This window comes from Talpa occidentalis, unplaced genomic scaffold, assembly GCF_014898055.3.
Source record: "Talpa occidentalis isolate TD23 unplaced genomic scaffold, MPIMG_talOcc4v2.1 talOcc4.2, whole genome shotgun sequence".
NCBI lineage: Eukaryota > Metazoa > Chordata > Mammalia > Eulipotyphla > Talpidae > Talpa > Talpa occidentalis.
The window spans coordinates 72,883,312-72,907,189 of NW_023602073.1; the positions used below are offsets into that span (position 1 = coordinate 72,883,312).

The window sequence follows — 23,878 nt, forward strand, 5'->3', positions numbered from 1 at the left end:
GGGATGAAGTGAGCCCTCAAACTTGAACGGTGGCTATGTAAGAAAAGTGGGACAGAATGACATTTTTCTAGCTCTATGTGAGGACTGTACTAGGAATTTTTCCAGACATTTAAGTTAAACTCAGAGGGGTTATGAGACTTTTGAAAATTGCCTGCCACAGACCATGAAGGCAGGAATTCTGGTGCCTTGCTGAACAGTGTTGATTTTACCATCTAAATCCAAGGCCTCCATTGCCTAGATCTAGAACTAGATGGACAATCCTGGAGGTGTGGAATGGATTTTATCTTCTACATTAGCAGTAACTCTCCCATCCCGAAGGCAGGGTCTGCCCTGTCAGTGTGGCTAAATTATAGTTCAGTGCCTGGCACACAACAGGGACTCCACACAATCCCCTTAAATGAATAGACAGGGGCTTTTTGCTGAAAAGGCTTTAAAACCCAAATGCAAAGAATTACCTGAATGTAGAAGTTTGTGAAGAGAGTAATCAGAGAAATCATGTATCCAATCTGGAAATATAACCAACCGAGAGGGAATGGACACCGCCAGATGACCCCGCAGGTGGTCTGGATGATTGTCAGCACAAACTGAAGCTGGTGGAAGAGAGTGCACAGCTGAGCAGCACAGTGACAACCGAGGGACAAGGAGACAGGTGGGCTCCTTATCCAGCATGCCCAGTTTGTGATTAACACTTACTAGCCTTTCTGTAGGCACCATAAACACAAAGCATACTTAATTTATCCTAAACTATGTTTTTGTCTTGAAAATTGTCTCCTCCTCCCCTTCCCTTAAGCTACTTAAACCACCCTCTGTAAAATTCAGGGAATAGTTAATACTGTGTATTCCAAAGTTACTAAGAGTACATCTTAAAAGTTCCACTACAAGAAAAAAGGATTGTTAACTATGTGAGGTGATCATTTCACAATATATACATATACCAAACCATTGTTGTGCACCTTAAACTTTACAATGTTATATGTCCATTATATCTCAAAGCTAGGGGGACATGTTAAAAACCATGAAAAACTTCAGGGACACAGTATATGGAGATGCAATAGAACTTGGGATAGTTCTTTTTCAGGAAGGAAGGGTGTGGGTGTACATTCAAAGGACGCCAATGATGTCACTACGGGATGTGCACTTGGAAAGTCCCACTGGACACTTTCCTGTTCCCTGTGTACCCTTTTGGCTTGGTGAAGGCTGATAAGTAGATTCAAACTCATTGGAATATAATTCTAAATCCATAAATTATTTCTGATGAGTAAATCTTGAAAAGCAGGTAGAACTGCTTGGAGAGATCCAGGGACAATGTTAAAATAAGGTGTGGCTATCAGGAATAATAGGGCAGGGTTCCGCCCACAGGATTCTGGTCCAGTTCCCAGTGTTTCCATATAGAGAACTGGTTTGGTGCTATTATTTTTTTCTTCCTCCCCAGCCTCCTGTAAGGTAAGTATTCTAGGTTGAGAATTAACTAGAAAATCTGGGCAAACTGGGTGCCATTTCTACCTCAAGGGAGACCAACTCTCCCAGTGCTCTTTTCAGTTCTGCAGCCACAGAGCCATGTAGTGTAGAGTAAACCAGTATCTGCCTCACTTCCCCTCAAGCTAAACAAGGCTAAAGAACAATCATCCTTCCTCACAGGTGGGTGAGAAAAAATTAACAAGGACCATGTAACAGCTGGCAAAGGGATGATAATGAAAGGTCAAACATGTAGCTTGGGTAGTCTCAGATTGTTTTTCCCAGATGGCTATTTTTAAATATTGAAAAACCAACAATTGACTTGGAGGGATCTAAATCAACTTGGCTTCTTAAGGGGGAAAAAAAATATTAAGGTAAAGCCAGGGCTAAGGGCTTGAAGGGTTTGGACATTAGTCAGCTAGCTTTGGCCTATTGCCCCTCAGGGTCCTCAATCTATATAAAGGGGACAATAATGAAATGAAGCTACTAGAAAAATACATGCAAAGCTGCTTACTTAGCATGAGCGCCTAATACGTAGTAGACTAAAAAAAAATTACGTCATGAAGAAATTCGCAAGGGGAGAACAAGGGTCTATACTATACAAACAAAAGCTCAAGGAGAGATGATTAGAAATAACCGCACCAAGAGCAGTTTCTGGGTGGCCTGGACTGGTGAACCTTGGGAAGGGGGCTGTCACCTGAAGCAGGTGCTCTACTACCCAGTGTCTGAGAGGTCACAGGGCATCTGCTTCAGCAAATATCCTCACTTCCTAGTAAGCCCCAAGCATCCTGGTTAATCACTTTCCACCTTAGATTTTGGATTATAATTAGAAAACTTGTATTTATATCCATATGTACTCTGGCCTGTGCACATTGTGCATAAACTATGGACAAAGAAGACAATTTGAAGTCAGGAAATTAGATTCCAGCACTCATTCTAGAATTCAGTATGCCCATGGGCACTGTTCCTCCAGCAATTAATATTAAGAAAATTCCCTGCTCTGCCTACTTTGAGTTTAATTAGCACCAAATGATAAAGGGTGGAAACGGCACATCTTAGATGCCATGGAACAACAATAACGCCAGGGAGGCAGCAAGTCCTAAGGAAAGAGGCCAACACTCACCAGCTGCCCCTGAGTGATGTACTTCTTCCACCAGAGGTAGGGACGCATGGAAGGGACAGATGAGAGGGCGTAGTATGAGTACATGAGGACGTGGATGAAGCTGTTCAGTGTGGCACCAAAATAAGCTGCAGGAACAAAGATTTGGAGAAGACGATATATCAATGTTTTATACATAATGGATTAAAAACAATTTTAAGATTCTTTTTGAATCCAAAAAAAAGATGCTTTCGAACAAGGGCTGTCACAGTGTAGCAGTAAGTACTGCACGGGTATGTAACCAGAATTCAGTTTCCACGTGGGCAGGCAGAGTGCTACAAGGCCAAGACCAGCTGTAGCTGCCAGGTAGACATCTAACACAGGACCCCGCTCTGGCACCTGGAGGCTTCGTTGCCAGACTTGCAGAGATGGCTACTTTTCCTTACAAGCCTTGAAGACTTGGGGAAGATAGCCAGTGGGCAAGATGTTCAAAGTTGGTGTCTACACATCTGCTGAGGTTTAGAGGCCTTTGAAATTACCTCCTAATTTTTCACCAGGATTGCAGGGCTAAGGTGATGTTTTTATTAAAATGGAGTCTACAGTCCAGTTTCTTATTCACTTTTTATCACATTACTTTTAGTTTCTAGTAGGACCACCAGTTCTTTTTAGTCTCTGCCCTCTCCTACAGCAAGCAGCCAAACAAAAGTATCTCTCAGGCTTTTCCACATGTGGACGCTAAGCTGGTATCAGGGAATGAGCTGCTGCTTGTGGCTCTCAGTAGAGCACAGTCATACTTTATGAGTCTGGACAAGTCATGTCCACTGTCTCTCATGGGCAGGTAGGACTAGTAAATATCTGCCATCCTGCAAGTTCTGTGAAATCTTCAAATGGAACAAGGCAGTTTCTATTAGAGATTTAAGTTAGTTAATTCATAGCAATGAGGTGTGATGTAGGGAAAAGACATGCTAGCGAGGGGCCTTCTACTGTCTGTTATCTTCTAAACTCAAAGCAGCTGAATTTGGAAAGTCCTTTCTAGTCCTAAAATTCTAAGACTGTACATCTCTATCGAGAGCAGTGCTAGCCTAGGAAAAAATATGTACATAAATAAAACCAAAGGTCATGGTGGATGACAGGAATTTTGATTGGGACAGTTGTAACAATTCCCACCCTGAACCTGAAATCTTAATCTCTGAAAATTGTAACAGACTTCAGAGCACAAGCTTTCCAAAAGCCATGCCCATCTTCCTAGAGAATTTACTTCAAAATTTGGTGTTTGCTATAGAAGATGGCCTGCTGACCATGCTTGATGGATCATAAGAGTCATATCAGAAAATGTACAGACTTCCCTAGTGTGCTGCTGTGTTTCATAATTTTGTTCTCTGGCACTTGTGCAATCAGTCCCTCTTCCTGGCCTGCCCTCGTTAGTCAAATATCTTCCGAATTGTAGAGACTTAAGGCTAGAAATGACTTCTATGCTCCTCTGTATGGCAGAACACTGTTCCATTTCTTTCTTCATATGCCCCAGGCTTGGGAACATGCTATTTTCCTCACTTGCCAAATCAGGACAGGATGTTCACTAAACTAGAAAAGGTTTTGTCAGCTTACAGGGTACATGGGCTAGACAAACTACAGCTGAAGCAAGTTGAGTACAAAGTTCAAATGCCTAACCTAGAAATCTATAGAAATAGCACCTTCTCTAAAAGTCTTTCCATTCAGCCTCACTGCTTGAACCTGTTCACAAAGCCCCTTCCCACATTAGACTTACAGTGGCCGCAAGGGACCCAGTTCATCACAAACCACCAGATGTTCAGCATGCTGGCGTGGTGGTAGACGTGCAATACCGTGATCTGGTGGTTGTTCTTGCGCAAGATGAAGAAGAAAGTGTCCATGAATTCTATGAGTTTGGAGAAGTAGTACCACCAGAGGACATGGATAATCTAAGGGGAAAGGAACATTGGTGTCTCTTTGAATATCACCCTGGCATGTTTTAACAGAATCCCATGTAAAGTAAGAGAAGCCCAAGTGCTCTGAACATCCTAAAATTCTTCAGGTAGAAGCTCTGGTCCCTCTACAAGTACCCTTAACCAGATTATGTGACCATGAATTGGAGAGAGGTTTCAAATGACAACAGGTAAAGTTTTAAAAGAGCCTATGAACCCATCAAAACTAACAAAAGACAAGAGATTCAAAGTCCAAACCCTGAAGCCTGCCTCTTCCTTCTGGAAGCACCTGCAGTGCCACTAGCACAGAAAAAGTTATTGAAAAGCACGTTTGATTTCAGGGGCTGGAATGGGGCAGGTGACAGGATATCAGGCAAAGAAGAAAAGGAATCAACTTCTAGTACCAGGTCACTGCCCAATTAAATGCTAAAGAGGTGCTGATGCTGAGCTGAGCCCCACAGTCTTACTAAAAAAAGAAAAAACTCAAGAGGGGAAGTCAGAATCTAAAGATCATGACTCAGAGGTCACTCAGAAAATAAAGCATTTAAGACATTATGACCCAGTTTACATAAATATAGCAATTCAATCTCCTTGGACCTCAGTTCCCTCACTCCTTAAATAGGGTAAAAATAATAATGTTGACACTAATAACTACAATTTTTCTCCTGAAAATTATTAGCAGGACTTTTTTTTTTTTTTAAAGATTTATTTATTTATTTATACAAGCACTGGGTATAGTCAGAAGCGCGGGAGGGTGAGAGAATTCACCAGAGCCAGAGCAGGGAGCAGAACAGGCAGAAAGACTGAAGTACACTGCGGAGGGGAACAGCAGATGCTGCAGGAGAGGTATGTGCGTCATGTGGGACCCTTGCTGGTGGCCAGGGATCGAACCGGCGCCGCAGAGGCTGCAGGCAGCCTCGTAGCCCAGTGCTCAGCTGCTGTGCCACCAGGGATGCCCCAGCAGGACTGACTTTTGCAGTGAGAAATTTTAGTTCCTATTTTATGCCTTTTGTGTTAATCAAACTTTCACACCAGATGTATACACTGACTTTTATAAACATCAACGGGGACCTCCCTGGTGGCTCAAGGGGTTAAGCACAGCACAATGAGGCAATCCTCAGCCTCTGCAGTGCGAGTTCGATCCCTGGCCAGCCAGGGAGCTACCCACATGGCACAGCAGACCTCTCTTGTCTCTCCCGCTGCTCCCCTCAGCAATGTATTTCACCCAGTCTGTCTGTTCTGTTCCCCACTCTGTCTCTAGTGACTCCTCTCACCTCCCTGCATCTCTGGCCTGTACCCAAGCTCTTGTATGCATAATGAATAAATCTTTAAAAAAAATAACATCAACAAGCATTATCTGGACAGTAAGGTTATAGGCCATTTTCTTTTGTATGATGTAATAAAAAGTAATATGAGACAGTACCTTCATGTCAGCTTCTCCAGCGCTGCGTGTATCCTGACAAAAGAAGTTGTATTTGCCTTCCCATACTCCTGTCACTAACTTAAAAAAAAAAGAAAAAAGCCAATCACCAACAATATCAGAACCACATTAAAGCCCTATTCAATGCAACCTCATTAGTTTCAGAATTTGTGAAAACTGAGCTTGTGCTATATATTGCAAGTCTGCCAAAGTAGAAAACCATGATAAGGGAGTGTGAACAAAGGCAAAGTTTAAACGGCTTGACCTCAATTCCATAAGGGGTGGACCCACGCTGTCATATTCACAGGCCCTACTTTACCAAGTTGCTCCTCTCTAAAACCTTCCCTTGGTACTATCACAAGTACCCTGACAGATGCAATCACAGGCTCCCCATCTACCTCCCACCTCAGGGAAGATCATTATCTCACAGTTAGATTTTCTCTCAGCTACTGCTTCTCAAATTTGAGTGTGCAGATCAGAATCACCTCAAGGGCACATTAAAGCAGGAATCTATGGGATAATTCTGACCCTGTGGATCTGGGGTGGGCTCAGAGAATTCTGAGTCTGAATGAGTTCCCAGGTAATAATGAGACTCCTAGTGTGTGAAAGGTCCATGCAGGAGGCCTGAATGCAGGAGCCAACCAGGAAGCCCACCTGGGGGGGCAGAAATGCGGATACCTGCCTGGAGGACTCAGACAATGAGCCTCCCCCCTCCCCCTAGGAGTCTCATCTCAGACAAAGAACCTGCCCTACAAACTTTTCCCACCGTATGAGCCCAACTACCCACCTGACCTCTCCTCGCCCTATAAAACCCTGCTTCCCCCTAACAATATGCGCGGCTTCACTGACCCCCGCCTTGAGAAATTTAGCCTGGCTCTCCTTTTCTTTACCGCGCGGAATCTTTCAGTGTGGAGACCACACTTTAAGAACCACGGCTGCAGACCTAGGGACAATGTAGTCAAACCTCATCTTCATTTCTTGTTGCTGTTTCATTCCTCTGCAGACCAAGGAAATGCCCACACCTCGGAATTCACCTGCAGCAGAGTGGCCACTGTAATGTCACAGAAGGGACCCCAGAATTGGAATGTAAGCTCAGACGTACAGTATCCCCAGTTCAGACCTACAGAATCAGATTTTTGAGTGTGAAGCCCAGCCCTCTAACAGGCCGTTCTATAGGTGAGCTGCTGCACCGACAGTTTGAAAACCACTAACTTAAAGCCATGGTTCCCATTCTAGCTGGGAACCTACCATCACTGTGTTCCTGCTACTATTCTGGCTTGTGGTATCCTGAGACACCCTGGTTTGGCTGCTCTATTTTTAGGACAAGAACGGCTCGCATGTTAGTGCCTGTGGAGATGCCGGTGATTACCTTCATGACTGTCATGGTGGGGGTGGGTAACGGCAAGGGAACTAACTTCCTGGGGAAGAGGACATACTCTTCCCTCTACTCCTGTAGGTGCCTCAATCTCAAAGGTAAGCACAGATTGAGGGGGTCTTAAATCTAGTAAAAGGGACTCTAAGACATAAGTCTTTCTTTTAGAACTTTTTTCAGAAGGAATCCAAGAGAGTGCTTCAATTCTTTAAGCTAATTAACCTAAATTTTCCATTTGCCTCTTCTCCCAGAAATGGGGGGGAAAAAAGAAGAAAAATCCCTGCATGAAATACCCTCTATCCTTGGAGGCTAAATAGCTCCAACTTAGGCTTGGGTGAACTTTCCCAGTGCTGAAGTATAAAGCAAGCACACACACCACAGGCTGTCACTCAGTGCCACTTCCCCGTAGCTACACGCCCTCTATCACTGCTGCCTCTCACCACTCCCCTGGGCCCTTGTGCCTCTCCCACTGCTGAATTCTCTTGAAAACCCTCAATGACTCATTACTGCCTTCAGACTGAAGCCCTAATCCTAGGCACGGTGTTCTGGTAGACACACACTTCTGCAACTGTCTTGGTCTCCTCCCATGTCTGTCAGAAGGCAGCCCTTTCCCTTGTCCAGTAGACTTTCCTTAACCTCTACCCAGAGACCAAGGGTAAAGAATGTAGGTTTGGGCACTCGCCACAACCACTTTCAATCCTAGCTCCCCACATTAAGCTAGGTTACTCTGAATAAGGCATTTCAGTCTCCTTAGGCCTGTTTCTTCACTCCTTAAATGGGTAAAAACAATACTCCCACCTCTAGAAGTTGCCCGAAGGCACGAATGAGAGGACATGCATAAATGTTTTCTTTCCTACCTGGTACACTGGATGAGCACTGGGTTAGCAATGATCATTGTTATTCTTTTCAACTGAAATACTTTCTGTACCCATGAACCCCTATTTCCAGCTCTTAAAATCCTATCTACCCTTCAAAGTTTGGTTAAAATTCTATCTTTTTTGTGAGTACAACCATCAGCCTCCAGCCTAAAGTTTATTCCGCTTCCTCTAAGCTCACCCTGCCGTGGTTTGTAGTTATTTGCTCACATACTTCTTTAAGCCTTTTGTTCATGGGTCTGTTTTAAGCTCCTCTGTAAGGTCTCTGGCTGGCTCCCGCATCCACAGAATACAGCACAACGACTTGTACACAAGAGGTGCTGAGTAAATATTTGCTAAACTAATGACAAAGTTCAAGGTACTGCTTTTTATCCCCCAAATCTAGGCCTAATGTTTTATTTGTAGCAAAGAAAAAGAAAAAAAAAAAAGCTTTAGTTCATTTCTGCTTTGCAAATAGAGAAAGTGAAAAGCAAGAATATTTTAATGAATGAATATATTTTAATGAATGCCTCTGAATGCATCTCAATTCTGTTCACATGAGGCAAACCACTCCTCATCAAATGTCAACTGGGATATGGAAAGTTCAGTTCTCAAATATCCTAGGCTATATAGAAGGGTTGGAATATTTTACCCATGAGAAACATGCCACCTGAGTTAAAGTTCATTCATCTAAGATTCTCAGCACGTCCTCCAAAATGGGCCAGTATAGGGTTTTATTTTCTCCATCCTCCATCAGTAGAAAACAGTAACAGACCCCAGAGGCTCTCAAAATGAAGGCCAGCCTTTCCTCCGGCCCTGTTAGGAGGACATCTGAAGAGACAAGACGAGTCAAAGTCACCTTGGCCACCACTTCCCTTCAGGGCTCAAGCCTGGCCTCTTTCCAAAATGCTGCTTTGGTCAGCTCCCTGGAAATTCATCACGCCAGGAGGCTTAACAGTCTCTACCTTGGACAGGTCTCTATCTTGGGCTTCTAAGAATCAGCTCAAAAGACTACCTCAGTGAAAAGGCAGGCCACAACAAACAGCTTGCCACTACCTGTGCAGTTCCCAGTGCCACTGGCTACTCCAAGAGCAAGCGAGGGAGAATTATTTACCCTTCCAGACTCCATGGCTTTTTCCACGTAACCAAGATACAAACAGCACCACTGCTAACCATATGTGCTTTCTCCTTCCTTGGAGTAAAGCAAACTTTAATTAGGCCAGCAGCATGTGAAGAGCTATAATTAAAGCTTACCTAGAAGCTTTCGTTTCTCCCTATGAGACAAATTCAATAACCACTGGTGGTTTATGTATCTTCTCATTCAAAGAAGAAAATTTAGGCAAGAATCCCAGATAGGTCTGGATGAAGCAGTTTGTGGAATGAACCATTTCTAATAGTGAGAGATGACTTTTCTCATCTAATACCACATTTAACCATAAATGAGATATAACCTTCAGCAGGATAACCATTTCCATGGTACTTTCTGGAATGCTACCAAGGCATCTCAAGAAAGAAAGTCATCTGAAACCTTTAAAGTATAAGCACAAAAATATCATCCAATGTGGCCTTCATCAGCCATCTACCCTAGGACCCCAAGATAATCAGAGCAACAAGACACCCATTACCGAAAGAAGCTGTCTGATTTTAGCGATAAGGGCTTGCATGAGCTGACTGGTTATTGACCCCTATGCAGAAATGGAGTAAAAGGTAATAAAAAAGACTATCCATAATGAAATTCAACTATCACAGGAACTAAGGGACATTTCAAAGCAACACTACACCAAGAATGTGGCAGGCTGATATTTTCACAGCTTTGTTTCTATGTGAATCCCCAAGTATGTTACTTTTGAGACCTGGTACAAGCTCAACGTGTTAGTAAGGAAACAGAAAGGCGAACTGACGTGGGTGGCCCATAGTCACAAAGCTTGCTTGGTGATAGACAGACTAGCACCCAGGAGCCCTGGCTCTTGGGCCAAATGCAATCTCAAATAGCAGCTCCAATCTCCTTGACCTCCTTTGTCTGTTTTTGAATCCTTGGACCACAATGGGGATACTCTATGAAGAAAAGTAGTAAAGTAGATCATTAGCTGCATCTTTACATTCAGCAGTGTCTGATTTAAAATTAACCATCAGCTACTCCAAAGCGAAAATTACCTATTTCCTTGAGTGTATAGCTGGTCAATCCTGGCAATGTCATTGTAAGATAAAGTCATGTGATTTTGAATGTCAAATCTTTCATGTCCAGAGCATAACAATATCCATTAAGAAAAATTCACATCCGTGACCACAAATGTTTTTTTTCTCCTTATGACTAGGAGCACCCTTGGGTTACAGCTGAATGGCATACTCTTGATTAAATCATGAGGACAGGCTCTGTACAGTAGAGAAGTCTTTAGAACAAAGCACAAAGAAACAGCTTCTCCTCAGCCAACCTGACACAGGTATGGCTGGCACTTTACCCTGAGCCCTGTTAGGCTAGCAGTCCTTTTCTCTTGCTATTCACTCCTGAGAGGTGGTTCTTACTAAGTTGCCTCTACTTACCCAAGAAAAAATATGCATTTTATATTTTATGGGGGCTTTACTGGCTAGGGGGAAAATCTCAAGTCAAGATTTAGCATTTTTAGAGACAATAACAAAAACAAAGAGAAACCCCACCAACTGGGAGAACATTTTTGCACACAACACTAATGATAAAGGACTGATCACAAAAATCTGCAAAGAGCTGATGAGACTCAACAACAGCAAAGAAAATAATCCCGTCAAAAAATGGGCAGAAGAGCTAAAAAGAAACTTCTCTGAAGAGGAAATGCAAATGGCCAACAGGCATATAAAAAAAAATGTTCAACATCACTTGTCATCAGGGAAATGCAAATCAAAACTACCATGAGATACCATCTGACACCAGTGAGAATGGCACATATCAAAAAAACTAGCAACAACAAATGTTGGCGAGGGTGTGGAGAAAAAGGAACTCTTCTGCACTGTTGGTGGGAGTGCAAACTGGTCCAACCACTATGGAGAGCTGTGTGGAGATTTCTGGACCTACTAAACATAGAGCTCCCATATGATACAGCAATTCCACTCCTAGGTATTTACCCAAAGGACACAGAAACATCAATTCCAAAGAACACCTGCACCCCTATGTTTATAGCAGCACTATTTACAATAGCTAAGCTTTGGAAACAACCCAAATGCCCAAAAATAAATGACTGGATCAAGAAGATGTGGTACATATACACCATGGACTATTACTCAGCATTCAAAAAAGATAAACACATGCAATTTGCAGCAACATGGATGGAGCTGGAAGGGATCATGCTCAGCGAAATAAGCCAGAAAGAAAAAGAAAAATACCAGATGGCCTCACTCATAGCAAGAATCTAGAAAACTTAAATAAGGGACCAGGAAAATGAATGAATATAAGAAAGTGAAAATCAAAATCAACAAAAAACTATGAACCAGAGACACTCTATGGGGCTAGGGGGTGGGAGGGGAGGGCTTGGGGTCAAAATAAAGGGGTTGTAATTGTATGGGGAATATAAAAATAAAATTTATATATAAAAAAAGATTTAGCATTTTTAGGCAGTATTATTGCACAATGATTTGAAGCACTGAATGCCTTGTAATTTTCTCTCTTGGAAAGGTAACAGTGATATTATGATGGATTTTAAATGAGTTAGTCCAGTACCTGGCAAAGTAAAGGCACTATGTAGTATATGCCTCTGCCATGATTCTGGTCAAATCGCTGACACATCTGCTTTCAGTGCTCAAAGGCCCATGCCTACGTCTGTTACTCCCCTAGTATATTTGGAAGCGCCACCCAGAACATCCTTTGCATAATTTAAAGAGTCTTCTAGCCTACCTACTGATTCATGCTTTGCAGATGAAGTTTGCTTGAGGATTTGTATGGTGACATGTTTGTTAGATCATCTGGCAAGACCACATTAACAAAAGTTTGCAGAGTCAGCTTAGAGAAGTCAGGTATGGTTTTGGACCACTGCCAAAGCTTCCTCTTTCCAAAAGTCACTCATTCCTGGGTGTGAGGTTGAGAGGAAAGCTGTATCATTCATTCCCATCTCCTCAATGTAAATCATTCTCTCAGGGCAGTGAGAGATAAACCATGGGGCAAGTAACAGAATGGGGTGCTTCTACTCCCTGAGAGACATTTCTTTCTAGGGAAAGAATTTTAATTATATGGGAATTAAGAGCAAGAAGTATTCGAGGCAATGATCAAGCTTTTCTTTTAAGTACCCATCTCACCAAATATTTCAAATTCTCTAAGACTTCAGCTAAATGGAGGGGAGTTTTGGGAGGGATAGTAAATAGCTTTTTCAAAGTATTTTGGTAAGCAAAATGCTTTTAAAATAAAATTCAACAATCAATTGCCAGATCTTTTAAGTGTTTTTCCAAATCCTTTTTTCCCACAATAACGTATCTATTTTAGGAAAGTCTGAAGGGAAAGAAAAACAAGACCATTTAGAATATTATGTTTCCAAAGCAACTGCTCTGTGGTTCTATCAAGGACCTCCAAAGCCAAAGCCTGGGAGGAAGTGCTTATCAGGTGGCTGGGGAGATGCCCAAATGGCATCAACTTAACAATTAGAGAGGTTAAAGCAGCACAAACACCCAGATCACCAAATGCTTGTTTCCTTTCATCTTTCTAATAAAGAAGCAACGGAAATCTTCAAAAGAAGACTCAAAGGGACAAAGTACTGACTTCTGATTCTGGCAAGCTGAATAAAAGCAAAATCATATCCCATATAATATCCATACACCCAGAAATGCTACAGGAAAAATACCAAAGAATTCCAGTATAACTGATGCATAACTGTAAGGTAAAGTTTTCCCCAAAAAATTATTCAGAAAAGAGTAAGTTACCTTATATTCAAATCCTTTAAAAATCTTTTCCTTTTATTTAGGGAAGACACATTTACCTGAGATGACACCAACAATACTAGTTTGGGACAATACTAGTTTGGGATGCTAACAAAGGACACAGGATAAACCGTTTTTAAAGAGTTAAAGAAATCTTTTTACAGAATATCTTTGAAAGCAATACAGCAAATGGGTAAGTCATATAGCTAAACCATGGAGGAAAAAACCAAACATTTCCATGTTACAGAATGAAAAGCAAGCTGTGGATTTTCCAGAAGCAGAAGTCATTTTAAAAATGAAGTGATATGGGCAATATAACCAAAATGAAAATGCATACATTGTACAAAGATGAAAAATGATGTAAGAATTATATAAAATATTAAAAAAAAAAAGACACTGATTCAAGAAAAAAAAATGAATGAAGTGAATGAAAAAAGCAAGTAGACACAATTGAAAGTATGAGTGAACTCGGGCAGTCTGACGATGCCCAGCCCATGTCTAACAGGAGCTCCAAAAGGAGACATGGAGAGGGAGGAGAGGCCATACTTAAAAGTATGTCTTGAGTACTTTCCTGAATTAGATACTGCATAATGAGGAAGAGCTACAGTACGGTATCCTGTGGTAGAGTGATACCTACTCAATCTGGAGACAAGGGTAAAGACATGTGGAACTTCTATTAAGATGAAATATGCCCTAACTCTCAAGGCATAAAAGGGCTTATGTTTGCTATGTGTGCACAGACTTAAAAAGCTGTGTAACTAATGCAAATTAAGTTGTTTCTCTGCTGTATCTTGAAATTTTATTTCTAAGCCTTTCCCATTGTGTTCTTAGACAACACCTAATTTAACAAGCTAAAACCTTGCCATAAAATCTCATACTTTCCATCTAAAACATACCACTGTTCAAATATACTTCTGGTCAGGGATCTATGACCTTTTTTCCTGGAAATAAACACTAAGTTCATAAGATAATCAGGAGCAATACCACTTCTCACCTTTAAGTTTTCTTTCTACCAAATGCATAAACTATAAACAAATTTTTTCTACAGTTTTAAAATTGTCATTTGGTTATTTTCCTTCTAGTAATTTTAAGATTTCAGTGACTCCCCTTTCTTTATTTTTAATCTTCCTTCTTTCAAGATTTCTCTTGGTATCCTTTAATTGATTTATTTGTATTAACCTAGAACTTGCCAAGGCAGCTGTAAATTCATAGCACAAGATTAAGTAAACTAAAATATCAATGACTACATATTTATTTTTTAAATCCTTTTAGACCCAAATATGTAGATAAGCAGGAGGGTAAATAGAGACTAATAATCATGACCATGCTGCCTGTGAGACCACAGGCAAATGGCCTTAACTCTTGGGGATTTCTATGAAATGAAGAGCTAATTTGGCTTCATGATCTCAGTTCATTCTTGGTAAAATTCCACTGATTGTTCTTATGTGTTTTAGTATTCAATGGAATATAAACATTAAGTTAAAAAAAAAAAGGGTAGTTGAAATGGCATTACTGACTGGTTTATCTAAGTACAGAAAAAGAACTCAGGTAAAAATCAAATGTAAATATCCTCTAACTTGTATGTATTAAGGGCTTATTTTCAACTCAGGCTTATGTGACCTGGGTATATTTTTAGAAACTTGATTTAAGAATTACAGTTTCCTTATCTATTATTTTTCTATGTGCTCTAAATCTTGAGTTTAAATGTTATTTTCCTCTTCTATATTATTTCTTAAATCTCTATATTCAGTGCACATACACTACTCAAAGTCTTCTATTGCTCTTATCAACTTAGCAAGGAAATACCTTCTGTTGTGTTTTCAGAACCGCCCCCAAATTCACTCATATGCATGCAGCAGCAATTTATACAGCAATTCTCCACTCCCCCTTATTAGGGTATTGTCTAATGAAGTTATAGATACATATTTCTAGGGCCTGAAAAATATTCAAGACAGATGCTTAAGTTCTATGAGACTTAAATATCTTTTTTCTCTAAATATTATGTGTAATAATAAACTCTATCAAAGTTCCCTATGGAAATGGCTCTATCACTATCAATTATGGGAAGGTAAATACTTCACTCTGGAAGACCTGACAGCCCGCTGTGGTTGTGTCCCTTGAACATAGAGATGTGCACAGTGCTGGACCCAGGAGTCACTGCTGTGCACCGGCCCTGCCTTCAGTCCTGCAATATCCATCTCGGAGGCTAATTAAACTGCCTTCATTCTAGAATAGGACAGAAAAAAGTAAAAGAGGAGTTGTAAAAACTTTTATTGACTGTTGAACATTAAAGCAATGATAGTAGCATCTACCATGCTAGTCATAAAATCTTTTCCTTGGCTAATGAAACACTCATGGAAGAATAAGATGCAGAACTCCCACAGCTGTAACACTCAAATACAGTGTTCTCACCAGGCTCCTCTCCCCCCCCCTCCCCCAAAGGTAACCACATGCAGACATGCATGTCTCCACAGGGAGACACCATCACAGCCCAAGGCTGATTTGGAGAATTCATTCTTTCCTTTGAACACCAACACTACTTCCCCTCCATTACTTCCTTTATTGTTGTCTTAAGCACTCATTGGAGAATAAAAGCTATAATAAAAGATTTAAAATCTAAATAGAATACTTGAAGGTATTGATTTTATTATGGCTTAATTCTTCATTCCAGAGACTTTGTTATAAGCCTGAAAGGTATAGATCTCCCCCTAAAAATGTCCAAATTGTGCTCATCACTAGAGGCAGCTAGCTATCCTACCCCTTCTAGCCTTAGCAGTTTTATTATCAAAAATAATAAAAACTTGCAAAATAGGAAGGATGTAAGCATTGATTCTAATTTTCATTTTTATTTAAGCTACATTTGCCTTTGAGATCAAACTTCATTTTCAGCATTCTAGTTATATGAAAGAAATATTTAGGCCTAAACTTACACAGACCATTCAAATACTAAACTAGACCTCACTATCCATTCTTTTTAGCTTTAAAAAATAAGTTGTCAAATCTCAAAGCTATTTAGTTTCAGATCTGAATAGAGACTAACTTAGCACAAAACATACCAAACAAGTACCACCCACTTCCTCCCTCCCTCACCTCCATAAAGAATAAAACATGTATTAAATGCTTAATAAAATGCTCCAGATTTTTCATATTTTGTTATTTTCCCACTCTGTATTTTGCTTTTAGACTATTTCTAAAAATTATTTTAAAACAATATAAAACACATAACAGAATCAATATCAAAGACTTCTACTTTAGATATTCTGGAAGGCATATCTGTACAAACATCTCTGGCATTTTGAAAAATCAATTTTAAAACATACTGAAAATGCATTAATGTACTTACTCTCTCAATTTTCTCCCTACCCCACACAGCTGCTTTTCTTCATTTAGGAACACAACACCAAAATCAGTCCATTTAAGTAAGAGGAAACGTGTTAAGCTTTGACCTACCTCACAGAACATATAGAGCGACAGCAATGTAAGTCCAAGGTTATACACCACTAAAATTCCCCGGCAAGAGAATGCCTGTCTATTCTTCATGTATTTGGGTCCCAGCCATACAATTAGTAAGTATATGACAGAGCAGATAAAAGTTGGTATATAATTGTCCAGGAGGAACCATCCTTTTACCCTGGTGTCTGGAAAATAATAAAAGAAAAAATATTTAGTGACAACTTTTTTCAAACATTAAAAATTCAGTAACTATGATTTTATAAGTCACCTATGCTAAACTTCCTAATGCTAATAAAGCAACTAGAAGAGGAAACATGAGTTTTTCAATACATATCCTATAAGGTGAAGCTTCTTATAATATGTTCTGAATAACAAGGTGTATATTATTCATGGTTTTTGCAAAGTGAAAAAAAAAATCCCCCAAAGAATTATAAAGAAAACAAGGAGAAAGCTGAACTTTCCATTAATAGAATTTACTAAGCAGATTTGCTAAATTATGCATGGTATGATGAAACTCTAGAAACAGCAGTCTTTGAACTCTGAAGTCCTACATCTCAGCCAAGTGTCAGCAAGTTTGCCCAGCATGTGCAGACTCAGAGGAAGTGTGCCATTTAGTCAGCTTAATGATAGCTACTGATTAGAATGGCAGCATCTGCTATGAATGCAATGGCCAAGAGCTGCGGGGAGAAATGAATTTTTTTATAAGTGAGGGTGAAGCAGCAATGATCAGATAAGTGACTATTTAAAGTATTTAAGCAGAAGCCTGAGAGAAGGGTCACTGATATAGGAGAGAACTTCCTGTTCCCTCCTCCTTTCCTAGGCAGGCAAGAGGAAGAAGAAGAAAACTGGTTTCAAGTAGTAGCCAGCAGCAAACTGACAGCCCTCTCCTTGGATGGGGGTAAAGTCCCTGGCAGTCATATCCCCTAAATGTTATCTGTCCCCTGGTAAGATTCAACTGCATCCTCTGGCTGACTCCCAGGAAGCACCTCTGCAGCATGTTCCCTTCTGCATCCTGCTATGGCTAGTCCCTAAAACTTGTTCCTCAGTCTTATCAACCCTACTCTGGAGCACAGAGACATGTGCAGGTCTTACTTTTTGCATCTTCTGAGAAAGCAGCAGCTAGTGGGAACAGTCTGCTGATACTTAGATCACTTTGCTATTTTCTCCAGTATTTTCCCTGTGACCTCAAAGGACAAGGGAAGGTTAATACATCCACTTGGGGAGTGGATTGGCAGTTTCCTCTCTTTCACACACTTGATTCTCCCAGTGTTTCTCTTTCTTCCCTTGGCTTCAGAGGGAGATGCCCTCCCACCCTCTCTCCACTGCTCTGGTGGTGGTGGGTGTTACTGTCAGTACTGCTGAACTAAAGTTCTTAGAAGTGTTCAGGAAAGTGGCTGGCCTCAGTGAACTTAACAAGGGGATTCTTAACACCTTTTTTCTCAGCTAAGCTATCAATTCTGAGGAAACAAATTCCTACTTTGCAACTATTATCACACGTTTGTGTACCTATATCATATTCAGAATAAACGCACACACACAAATTTCCCATTTCCTTTTACATAAAGCAGTTTTGCACTTTGCCTTCAAATTTTATAAAAATAATAGGTCTTGGGCCTCCCTGTTAGCACAAGGGGTTAAGTCTTAGCACTATGAAGCTACCTGCAGTCACTGCAGCGCTAGTTTGATATCTGGCCAGGGAGCTTATCCACATGGGGCAGCAGACCTTTCCTGTCTTGCTTGCTGCTCCCCTCAGCAGTGTATTTTAGTAGATCTGCCTTCTCTGCTCCCCACTCTGTCTCTGGTAAATCCTCTTACCCCGCCCCATACTGGCGTACACCCCAGCTCCTGTATGCATAAGTAAATAAAATAACTCTAAAAATAAATAAGTCTTCATCTTTCCATTCCAGCAAGTATCCTACCAACTTCTACACTGTCAGGTACCTCCAAGCTATCTGGCCCCATGCCCTGCTGGTAAATCCTTAGCGATCTAGCCAGTCAAAGTAGTCCTAACCCACTCTATGGTGGCTGGTTTAGACATGGCCATGTGAAGCAATGTGGCCACTGAGATTTAAGAAGATAACATTAGGTAAAGGATTCCTGGGAAGAGATTCCTTGTTTTTAGAACCATGCAAACGAATAATTTCTTCTTCTTGGAGGTGCTGCCTAAACTACTGCATCTGTCCCACAACTATGAAAGGTGAAGAGACCTGAGCTAAGGACAGAGCTACTACTACACGAAGGCTGGCAAAGTAGAAAATGGCAAGAACAGGTTTTTGACTAATATAGAACCCCTGAAATAACTCAGGAGTTGCCAGCCTTGTAATATAAGCTAATTTTATTATTGTTTCAATCCTTTAAAATTGGATTTGTCCCCTAAAGCTGATGTAAGTAAAGTGCTGTCCCAACATAGGCACATATAGATGGATGGAACTTGTTCTTGTTCACTGGCTGTACACTAACTCATTTAACCTACCCCTTACTGACGGGTGTCTAGATTACTTCCAATCTCTATAAGCAATGCTAGAAGGAGCATCCTTACACACATCTTTGCATAACTTGTCAAATTCAAATGGAGGGTAGTCTCAGGAGTCAAAAGCTGACCCAAGGGGGATGTGTGTTTTCATTTCAATGGAAGACACAACTACCCTCCACAGAGAGGTTATACCAATTTACTTTCTTCATGCCCTCACTCCTATCACAGATAGTATCAAACATCATTTTATCTGTCATGCTAACTGATGAAGCTACTTTTTTTTTTTTTTTTTGTATTTTAAAAACTATGAGTGAAAATGAAGATCTTCTCATCTGTTCAAAAGCCCCTCATAGTTGTTCTATGACTTGGTCAACCTAAAGAATTCCTTTTTTATAAAGACACTAACAAAACTATAAATGAAACTAAAAAAAGACAATATGCAGCTGATTTACTACCTGAGAGATAATAAAAGACTATATGAAAGGTGAGTTCAGGAATATGTATTTATTCATTTTCATGACCCAACATGAAGGAATTAAAAAGTCCTTCAAACCGTAAAAAGGGAGGTTTTTAAATTCCTAGTGCAGCAGTGCATTTTTGGCAACCAGTTTCAGCTAGAGCTACTCACAAGAGCTGAGGAAAACAAACCACTGATAAGGGCTAATTCTACAGTATTCTCAGGCTACCAGCACTGCCACATAATTTGATCTCCAGCTAAAGTCAGCAGAGGGTCACAGAAGTTGTATCTCTGCTCCAACAACCAGGCAACAGTGCACCACCTCAGTGGCCGGCAGAGGACTCCAAGCCCACACTCTCCAGGACAAAGCATTAGCCTCACCACAGAAAATACCAATGTTTTTAGAATCTCTTCATGCAATATTTAAAAGTGATGTGGGTCACTTGTCATCAGGGAAATGCAAATCAAAACTACCATGAGATACCATCTCACACCAGTGAGAATGGCACATATTAAAAAAACTAGCAACAACAAATGTTGGCGAGGGTGTGGAGAAAAAGGAACTCTTCTGCACTGTTGGTGGGAGTGCAAACTGGTCCAACCACTATGGAGAGCTGTGTGGAGATTTCTGGACCTACTAAACATAGAGCTTCCATATGATCCAGCAATTCCACTCCTAGGTATTTACCCAAAGGACACAGAAACATCAATTCCAAAGAGCACCTGCACTCCTATGTTTATAGCAGCACTGTTTACAATAGCTAAGCTTTGGAAACAACCCAAATGCCCAAAAATAGATGACTGGATCAAGAAGATGTGGTACATATATACCATGGAATATTACTCAGCATTCAAAAAAGATAAACACATGCAATTTGCAGCAACATGGATGGCACTGGAAGGGATCATGCTCAGCGAAATAAGCCAAAAAGAAAAAGATAAATACCGGATGGTCTCACTCATAGCAGGAATCTAGAAAACTTAAATAAGGGACCAGGAAAATGAATATAAGAAAGTGAAAATCAAAATCAACAAAAAACTATGAACCAGAGACACTTTTTGGGGGGTGGGGGGCGGGAGGGGAAGGATTGGGGTCAGAATGGGGCGTTTGCAATTGTATGGGGGAATATAAAAATAAAATTTAATATTTAAAAAAAATAAATAAATAAAAAAAAAAAAAATAAAATAAAAGTGATGTGGGGCAGTGGGAGGGTAGAGAGGGCAAACAAAACCAAAACTGTCTTACCTCGGGGGCCAAGCAATGCCTTGAAATAAGTACTAAGTGATGCATCAAAATTTTCCATTTTAAAACCTATGAATGGGGGAAAAAACATTGATTAATCTCAACTCAATGCTTTTCATACAGCTTTTTTTCATAAAATAACAAATTCTATACAAAGATTATGCTATGAATAAGGTTAAGTTGCTCATGTTAAAACATTTTTTCCTAGCTCACAAAGAGTAAGGGCTAGGTCTAATTTGAAAATCAAAAGACACAATCCCGTGAATTCACTTTATACATGAAGTGCCAGTTTTCTGAACTTCTTTTCTCAGTTCCATAAAAAACCTTTTTGTGAAGCCGAAATCTCAGTGGGGAGAAACTAGATTGAAAGGTGGCAGACGGGAGAAGATCCCATCTGGGCATGAACCAACAAACAGAGGAAGACCAGTACCAGACACAGTGAAAAGACTGTTTCCCCTGGTTGGTACTTTCAGTATTTTAAAATTCTTCATGTCTACATCACCCAAAGCAGTGATAGTGACGGCAAAAATAAACAGCTGGGACTGTATCAAATTAAAGAGCGTCTGCACAGCAAAAGAGACAATAACCAAAACAAAGAGAAACCCCACCAACTGGGAGAACATTTTTGCACCCAACACTAATGATAAAGGACTGATCACAAAAATCTACAAAGAGCTGATGAGACTCAACAAAAACAAAGAAAATAATCCAGTCAAAAAATGGGCAGAAGAGCTAAAAAGAAACTTCTCTGAAGAGGAAATGCAAATGGCCAACAGGCATATAAAAAAAATGTTCAACATCACTTGTAATCAGGGAAATGCAAATCAAAACTATAATGAGATACCATCTGACACCAGTGAGAATGGCACATATCAAAAAAACTAGCAACAACAAATGTTGGCGAGGTTGTGGAGAAAAAGGAACTCTTCTGCACTGTTGGTGGGAGTGCAAACTGGTCCAACCACTATGGAGAGCTGTGTGGAGATTTCTGGACCTACTAAACATAGAGCTTCCATATGATCCAGCAATTCCACTCCTAGGTATTTACCCAAAGGACACAGAAACATCAATTCCAAAGAGCACCTGCACCCCTATGTTTATAGCAGCACTATTTACAATAGCTAAGCTTTGGAAACAACCCAAATGCCCAAAAATAGATGACTGGATCAAGAAGATGTGGTACATATACACCATGGAATATTACTCAGCATTCAAAAAAGATAAACACATGCAATTTGCAGCAACATGGATGGAGCTGGAAGGGATCATGCTCAGCGAAATAAGCCAGAAAGAAAAAGAAAAATACCAGATGGTCTCACTCATAGCAGGAATGTAGAAAACTTAAATAAGGGACCAGGAAAAGGAATAACTATAAGAAAGTCAAAATCAACAAACAACTATGAACCAGACACACACTATGGGGGGTGGGGGGCGGGGAAAGGAGGGCTTGGGGTCAAAATAAGGGGGTTGTAATTGTATGGGGAATATAAAAATAAAATTTAAATTAAAAAAATTTAAAAAAAATGAAAATCTTCGTGTCTAAAGTGAAAATTCAAGTATTCTAAAAACCACAATCCTTAAATGCCCCTCAGAAGGAAACTAATGGTAACATTTCTTGAGTATATTTCCAGGCACATTTTCACTTTAAGCACAAAAGGGATCATGCTAAATGGATGTTTTTACAATTGTGGATTTCAATCCATTAGAGGATGATCAACTCAGCATTAAAATAATCGCAATAATCAGAGGGCTTTGCCCCCAGTGAGAAAGAATATTGTTTCACAAAACCTTATGATATTTTGTTTGTAAGTACAGTTGGCCCTAGAACAACAGGAGTGGAAGTGGCATGGTATTAGTACCAACCCATACCTACCCACACATTCAAAAATTCATGTATAACTTTTCACTCCCCAAAATCTTAAACAGCTTGCTGCCTTACCAGTAACAGTCAATTAACACATATTTTGTGTTATATGTATCATATGCTATATTCTTAAAGAAAATGTTTAAAAAATCGTAAGAGAAAATGTAGTAAAAAACAAAACATATCAATCAAGAAATGTCCATCAACAACCAACAAATTAATTTTTAGTTGGAAAAAAAAATCAGTATATCCCTAATAGTTCAAACCTGTATTGTTCAAGGGCCAACTTTATACTTGACTGTGATAAAAGATATACAGAAGAATGCTTGCATATTTTCACTTAATAAAATCTTACAGATAGTCTCATCTCAGTAGTTAATAGACTTACCTTAATCTTCTATGATTTTAGAATCTCACATTTCCCTCCTATTTAAGATTTACATTTAGAGGGTAGTTAAGCAACTTTTCATATGTGTATTCACTAGAATTTAATATTTTCCATATTTAGGAGGCACATTTTTCAACCTTCCTGGCAATTATTCTTACAGAAATAACCACAATTTAACTTTCAGGGGCAAAGGCAAAATCAGTTTTACTAACTAAATTATTATTTAATGTGGCTTCTCCTCCTTGGCTTGCTATACGGAAGTGTATATGTTCTTTAGCCAATTTCAGGATACTTTACAGTAGTTTGGGTGGCTCCTGTCCTTGCAACCGAGTCAGTCCAGCCCAGCTGTGAGACAGCTGTAGAAGGTCATCAAGGATACTCTGAAAGCAGTAGCTACCAGCATTAGATTTACATTACCAGGGCTCTGTCCATTATCTTTCCTGCCCAAAAAAGACTCAAGGATGGTTTGGGCTCTCTCAACCCATGGCTGGAAACAAAGACGCCACCAGCTTCCAAAGACCAAAAGGTCATCAATTTAAGGTAACCATCTTCATCACTCTACCATTAGACAAATAATAACTGCTAAAAAATATTTTTTTATCTTTTGAAAATTTCTAGAACATGCATGTTTGCAAGATAACCATCAGGACTTAATAAAACCTAAATCTAACACAACTGAAATTCATCTGTAACAGATAGTGGGCATGTATATAGAGGGCACAGGGCCCCCAGCCCTACATCTCAAACAGGCAACCAAAAGCTAGTAAAGCATAACTCAAGGAGGAGCAAGGGCATGCTCAGTGGCCTAAGTAGTGATGGACACGCTGCCCACAAAGACAGATTTGTCATCTTCCATCACCCTGTACTTTAAATCAAGATTCTGCTGTACCTAGTTTACCAATGAGTCACATTAAACACATAATAATCAGGCAGTAAGCATGAAGCAGCTGAGAGTAGGTACAGAAGTGGAACAGGCCAGCAGGTG

General features: G+C 40.2%; 1 protein-coding gene across 4 annotated transcripts in view; it reads right to left on the bottom strand.

Moving 5' to 3' along the window:
• The window catches only part of ELOVL5 (ELOVL fatty acid elongase 5), a 70,549-nt gene that overhangs the window by 2,535 nt on the left and 44,136 nt on the right, over positions 1 to 23,878 (bottom strand). For all 4 annotated transcript variants that reach the window (XM_037519873.2, XM_054698871.1, XM_054698870.1 and 1 more), the window contains exons 2-7: positions 20,645 to 20,710; positions 16,466 to 16,653; positions 5,918 to 5,995; positions 4,320 to 4,491; positions 2,579 to 2,703; positions 456 to 590 (exon numbers count right to left, since the gene is read on the bottom strand). In XM_037519873.2, coding sequence (XP_037375770.1) covers positions 456 to 590; positions 2,579 to 2,703; positions 4,320 to 4,491; positions 5,918 to 5,995; positions 16,466 to 16,653; positions 20,645 to 20,702 — 756 coding nt within the window. In that variant the 5' untranslated portion in view covers positions 20,703 to 20,710. The remainder of the gene's footprint in view (positions 1 to 455; positions 591 to 2,578; positions 2,704 to 4,319; positions 4,492 to 5,917; positions 5,996 to 16,465; positions 16,654 to 20,644; positions 20,711 to 23,878) is intronic.